The 7,142-nt window shown below is 41.6% G+C and overlaps 1 protein-coding gene across 1 annotated transcript in view; it reads left to right on the top strand.

Moving 5' to 3' along the window:
* The window catches only part of tctn1 (tectonic family member 1), a 127,731-nt gene that overhangs the window by 71,642 nt on the left and 48,947 nt on the right, over positions 1 to 7,142 (top strand). The window contains exon 4 of the mRNA XM_008297020.1: positions 6 to 142. Within this exon, the coding sequence (XP_008295242.1) occupies positions 6 to 142 (137 nt within the window). The remainder of the gene's footprint in view (positions 1 to 5; positions 143 to 7,142) is intronic.

Here is a 7,142-nt window from a genome sequence, read left to right as displayed (position 1 = left end):
ATCAGGAGGGAGAGGAGGCCTATCAGGAGGAGGAGGCCTATCGGGAGGAGGAGGCCTATCAGGAGGGAGAGGCCTATCAGGAGAAGCCCTATCAGGAGGAGGAGGCCTATCAGGAGGAGGAGGCCTCCTATCAGGAGGAGGTGTAATGAGATGCTGCGGCTGGGCTGCCTAACAATAGCTGCAGTGTGTCGCTGCTTAGCCTGCTGCTCTCCACCTATTTGTCATAATCACAGCCAGTTTTCTCATTAGTGGAAACCATTAGGCCTTAAAGCTTTATCTGCTGCTTATCAGCCCACCGCTACCACATCGCCAGGCTCCGCGCTCACACACTCACACCTCATCAAAACCCCAAAACACAAAGAACACGGTGCGTGCAGCGGTGCGGACCCGCTAGAACCGACACACACATAGCGCCCAGCACAGCGCCGCTGGCCCACAATGCCTGGCTCAGGTATCTCATAGAGAAGCCACTGACCCCACACATCTAACTGAGCAACTCCGGCAGTGCCAGCGCCAGTTACAAAGCACACCCATCCTAATCTGGCTCCATTAGCGGCGTCTGTCCCTCCCCAGTTGCCGGGCTTTGTTCGGCTGTCAGGATGACCAATGACGTCGCACTGCTGCTTGATTCATGGCGGCGACCCTGAGATCACATCTGATGGGAGCGTCAGGCCAAACGACCAAACACACCCCCAGCAGCCCATTATAGTCTATTTATCTAGCTGGACATCTAATGGGAGCGCTTCTTTTCCACTCCGACACTGTGATGCTATCGCGGGAGGCTCGGTTAAGACTTGGACTGCTCGGCTGGGGCTATCTGAGGTGGAGCAGGTTAATAACTGGGATAGCTGTTAACTTTTGAAACCTATAAAAAGGAATTAGACTTGACTGGGACTTGCTGGAAGCTCTCCGGCTCTGAAATCAACCCAGCGCAGTCAGAGATGTGCGTAATCACGTCCTCAATCATTCTTTGAAGCCTTGTGTCTCCAACAAGCTGGCTTTAAATGGATCTACATGCTGTGGATTATAGGTTAAAAAATCATCATTATACCTACAAGGCTCAGCACGACACTCGTTAAATCATATCTGTAATTCCAAACAGAAGGATTTTTATTTATAATTTATCCAGCAGCTGCTCTTTTATTTGCTGCACCATCTATTTATATACTCTGTACATATTTGCTCATGACAATTTTGCATTGAGTTGTTTTTATTTTTGTTGTTGTTGTTGTGTGATGTTTTCAACTTTTTAACTTTTTAATATCTGGTGCTGAACTGGGAATCTCACTCATTCAAGATTTTTTATTATTATAATATTCTATATATATATATATATATATATATATATTGTTTTCCTGTGTGTAGAACATAAATGACACAACAGCTCAGGTTACACATATATGCAGTTATGAACATAACAGATAAACAATAGTGTATAAATCGACTAAAGAAACAGGACTTGGGTGAGTGGAAGGTGGTAGCTGCATGGTAATGGGAAAATAAATATGTTAAATAATGACTGAAAGAACAAAATAAGTGCTCCAAAAACACTGTTTGTCGTATCTTTTAATACCAAGATTTTTATTTATCTTTTTTAACTTCGTCCATCACTTTTATGTCCAAATAACGACAAAAGATTTGAGTAACTGGTCAGGTTTAGGTACAACTTATAATCCTTCACTGAAGAGGAGAACTGTGTGCATCGAGTACAAACTGGATTTGTATGTGTTGAACATGTTGTTTGTGTCTGACTTGTTGTTTGAAGGTAAATAATTCTGACTTGGTATTTTTAGTTTAAAAAACAATAATAGCACTGACGGAGAATTACCACCAGGAGATTATTTTTTTATCTTGACGGTGGTGCCTCAATACAGGTATTAATTTGCATTTGCCTTTGTGGACATCGGTGTAGCACCTCTGCAGCTGGGATTTCTTCCCACATGTTCCTCTTCTGCAGCACTCCCCAACTGAAACCAATTCTTTATCACTTTCTCTTGCTCCTCCTTCCATTTCCTCCCAGTGCACCCAGCGCTTTTCATCCTCCAAATCGTCTTTTTTAGCTCCTCCATCTCCTCTCAGTGATCACCTTCTTCTCCCCCCCGTTTCTCCTACCAAGCCTCCTTTTCCTCCTCCTCCTCATCCATCCACATCTTCCTCCTCTCTCCATGTCATTAAGTCCTCAGCCCGCCTGTGCACTAAAACATGTAAAAGAGCTTCCGTTTTGGGAGAGATTTGTTTGTGGCATTAATAGTCTTTAGTTTTCCACATGGTTTCCCAGCTGCCAGAGACATTAGAAAGAGAAGTGAGGTGCGACACATCTCCCCTCTCATCCTCTCATCCTCTCATCTCTGCCTCATCTGTCACACAGCGATGGAGGGAGGGAGGGAGGGCCGGAGGGGAAAAAGGAAAAGGTAAAGATGGTATGCGAAAACACGACATAAAGAAAATAAAGCACCGAGGAAGAGAAGGAGAGTTTGGCAGATTGTATTAGCATCATTACCACCAGTTCTGTTTGAGAAAGATTTTTAAGAAGTTAAAATGATCAGTGTCAGTGTTGAGATGTGTTTGTCCCATAATAACTCGCAGCAGCTCCAAAGCAGGACTGTTCAGCATCACGTCGTCACTCAGGATTCATCTGTGATCCTCATGTAAAGGGCAACAACAAATAACAAACATAAAACTGATTCTTATTCAGATCAATGGACGTTTGATTTATCTCATTCATTCTTATTTGCATTTTTTTTTTTTTTTTTTAAACAAGGAGGGAAAAAAAAGGTTTTTATGATGCTTTCGACCAGGTGCTCGTCTGATTTTTTTGCAGAAAATGAAATCCCTGCTCAGTCACTGAACTTGCAGATTTGTACTATTTTCCAAAACGGATAATCCAACAATCACAGTCGCTTTAAGTTTCTCTTTCAGACTCACTCTTTTTAAGCCCTACACCTGTTCTTATGTCAGTTTTTTTGTGAGTCATTATCTCTCAATGGAAGACAAGTGAACAGGTATCATTTTGCACATATCACAACAACATATATTCACATTTTCATTCAAAACACATCCTCACCAGGTCCACATTCTTAAAAATGGATCCTCTTCTGCACTCTTGAATTGCACAATAAGAACAAATAGTTGTGTTACCCACCATCCCAGTATTCACACAACTATGTCCAGTTCATGCACCCTTATTAGTGCTGTCCCTGGATTTAAATGTTCACAAGTATTTTACTGTCACCTGATTCAAACAACAAAACTGGGATGTTATATAAAATGTTACTGGATTTTCTAGGACGGAATTTCTACAAGACTTTTTATACTGGCAGTGTAATTGGGAACTAACGAGGTGAAATAAAAAAGCTGCTGTTTGAGAAATTGAAGTGCTTATATATATATATACATATGCATTTTTATTTTTATTTCCTTGAGAGATCAATGATGTTTAAACAAAACTAGCACAATATGCTAATCAACAGCTCGCCAAATGAATAATCAGTTGTTAAATATCCACTATTATAAAAACCATTAATCCATTTAACATTTACTGACGTACCAAAATAAAATAAAATGCATCCTAAAATACAAATACAACCCAAGGAATTTGTTCATGACGGTATTAATTTTGAAATGAAATGAAAAATACTTTATTTATCCCAGTAGGGAAATTCAATTTTATGAACAATAAAAACAGATTAATGGTTGATATATATTTCTGTGTCAGTGTCATGTCGTCTCTTCTGTAGTGGACTTATTGTATAGTTCTGTTGAAAAAACTTTCACCTTTTGTCTTTAAAAACTGCTTTTCTACAAAAGCAGTTTAATAAACTCACTAAAAATGCAGCAACTTTTCCTTCTCTCATTGGAAAATTCTGAATGTGTGCAGGTCTCTCACTAACTAACTGAGACTGGATTACTCGTGCTCGTACTGTTTGTATGTTCAGAACTATTTGATGTGAATACACCTGCAACAAATTCATTTATTTCTTTTTAATGATAAATTCTGTTTTTTAACGCTGGATGTTGTCCTTTCACTCTTCGTGTTTGTAGGTCACTCTTGTTCGGTTTATGAACGTGTCAGAAGTTTCAACAGGAGGGGCTCATGTGCACTGACAGGCAAAACACAGAACAGAGAAACTCCAACACCCACTGTTGCCCCTTTTTCACCAAGAAGATCCAGGTGTGAGTTCGTTGCTGGTGCTGGAGTCAGTGCCTCAAATCTCACAAGAGCCTGTTTGCTTTTCCACTGGCAAGGAGTAAAGTTAGAGCCACGCCATTGCATCGCTGTCAAACGTCAGTACGTCACTGTAAACAGAACCGCTTCTGGTCCCCGTCGTCCTTTTTCAGTTTCCTGAGTTTATTGAGGAGTTGGTCGAGGCTCCGCTTGTCCCGGGCTGCAGCCGTCTCCTGCTGGATTATTTAGAACACTGGCTTGGTCCGAGGCTTCCTCCGGCTTATTCCTCAGTTGAAGACCACAGTGCCAGGCAGCAGTGGGTCTCCTCCTCAGACCACTGCTGCTTGGATTTGGCGTCCATATTAACCTGTTTAGTTTTGTCGTCTAAATGGGCCTCGGTTCTGAGCTCTGGTCCAGCAAAGAGTTGGTGCTTGCTGAGCACCAGTTTGTATAACCTGGAGCCGGTGCTTCGGTGGTGGAAACACAAAGAACTGGTGCTAAGTCAGGCTCTGGCTCTGAACCAGCAGTGGAAGCAGCTCAGTGGAGAAGCTGTAGCTTCATTCTCTGAAAAGAACACCATCACTCTCCTCTGTCTTTGTCTTTATGTTCAGTCTCCTATAGAGAAACTTTAACGAACGTATGTGTTAAACTTTGCATAGATTTCAATCTGACTATATATCCACTCCTGAATGAAGCTTTTCTGAGGCCTTTTCTGAACATCTTCATCCTCTCTGCCCTCCTCCGTCCTCCTCTCATCTTTCCTCCCTCTCTTCCTGCTCAGCACTTACTGTACCATCGCCTGGTTATGTCACCTGCAGTCGACCTGTCTGTCTCTAATTAATACGAGCAGAGAGTGAACATTTTCAGGCCCGCTCCCCTCTCTTCTTTTCTTCTCCTCCGCCCCCCTTCTTCCTTCCTCCGTCACCCCCACAAACCCCCTCCAGTTAATCACAGTTGTTCCCGGCAAAAGGAGCCGTTAACGGCTTGGTGCGTCAGGAATGGTCCTGGCGCTCCCCGCCGCTAATCGGACCGTTACGACTGAGAAGCTTTGCATTATGCAAATCACTGGCCGGGAACAGGTGACATTTGTAGGGGAGCGGGGCGACAGGGCGATGGAGTCTGGCTGATTTAGACATTAGTCCCTGTCACAACGTAACACACACACACACACACACACACACACACTGCTCATCTGCATATGCACACAGCACACACTCACTGTATACACAAGCAGAGAGAAGAGAAGTACCACATTACATATCATCTGCTTTTGTTACTGTAAGCTCAGTTTTAGAAGTCAGTATTTTACTTTGACTTCAGCTAAGAACCCTCCAGCCCTTTGCTTGTGTAAACGCTGCAGAATTTTTCAGTCTGTCATTCTTCGTCTGTGGTGTGTTTTCAGATGCTCACGGATGGATGAACCTCCAGAACAACGTTTTCTTGTTGGACTCCGGCTGGTTCCTCCCTGTAGGTCCCCAGAAGCCAGTCACTGTCTGAGGTCAACATGATGAGCTCATAAACTGAAATCAAATGAATTAACAACAGTTTGGATAATTGATCGTTTTATGTCATTTTTTTAAAAAGCAAAAACATCTTTACTGACATCATCTCCTTGAATATGAACATTTTCTAACTAAAAAACCATCAAGCTGAGTATTTTAGGGTTTTAATTGTTGATCAGCGTGGTCACTGAATATGTGATCTTTGACTTGGTATTTTTCCCTGCATTTATACAAGCAATCAGATGTATTGATAAAGAATGCAGTTATCTGTTGCAGCTCTGAATTCCTGTGGTGGACGAGTATGATTACTTCAAATGATCTAAAATGAGTGAAACAGAGTTTTGCAACGAACTTCAACATCTTATGCGTTAAAGCCATGTCATGTCAACTTAAGTTAACTAGTTTAACGTTTTCAAAACCCGTGAGATCACTAAAAACTAATCATTTAGCTTCGAGTGCATAAAGAACAGAAAAAGGTAATAATTATAAAATGAGTGTTTTATTTCATTGGGTGAGTAAAATTGACCTGCAGCCCATCGAAGGGTCGTTAAGCTACTTTTTGCACTGTTTTTGTTGTTCTATCAAAAATACACTTTAATTAGTGTGTTTTGATATCAGAATAGAAAACACTTCAGAAGCTGCTTGAGAGTAAATTGCCTCTTGTGCTTTCTTTTATATCGAAGCCATTCAGCGGAACTTATCAGTATATTCAGTAAAACCTTTATTAGCCAGTTTTAGCAAACTACTTTTTCCAAAACATCAGAAATGAGGGTTAAAGTAACTCACTGAATCTATGGCAACAGCAATTTTCTTATGAAAGTTTTCATCTGTTCTTAACATTTTTGTTGAAACTGTGCTCAGCCATATTAATAATGATAACGATTTTGTTTTTTATTTAACCTGAAGCCTCATCGAGAACATCGTGGTGAAGACACAGTTTAACAGGCTTCAGACATACTGTACATACGTATTTAAATAAGCTTCAGGTGAGCATTAGGAGTGTGTTATGAGGCAGTTATGAGAGCCTTTCTTGTAACTATGCAACAGTAAAGCTTGATTTATACGTCTGCTGTGAATCTCTGGATATTCACCTCCCCATAAAAGTTGCAGCAACGCAGACTGCAACAGCAGCACATGTTGATTTGCGTTAAATAATGTTTCTGTGTAACAGGTCGCAACTGGAGCTGCATCAAATGTAAGAGCCGGTATTCTGCCAATGTAGCCGAATGCTCTTCATAGTCCTACCAGCGTGTGTCCATGTCCTCTGACTTTCATGCATAACTTTGGTGACTGCATGTGATTGGTTGGGAGTAGCACATTTCTCTTGTCATATCTACACATTTGATACTTTGTCTCATTTTATGGCATTAAAATAACACATTTTTCAGTTTACGATACAGGACAGGTAGAGGGGAGTCATCTGTTGCTGCTACTGTCATGACCCCCCAGCCTCAACCCCAGCCCCAGCCTCAGCC

The sequence above is a fragment of the Stegastes partitus genome, unplaced genomic scaffold (genome assembly GCF_000690725.1).
Source record: "Stegastes partitus isolate 25-593 unplaced genomic scaffold, Stegastes_partitus-1.0.2 Scaffold1177, whole genome shotgun sequence".
Lineage (NCBI taxonomy): Eukaryota > Metazoa > Chordata > Actinopteri > Pomacentridae > Stegastes > Stegastes partitus.
This window is presented reverse-complemented; position numbering and strand designations above follow the sequence as displayed.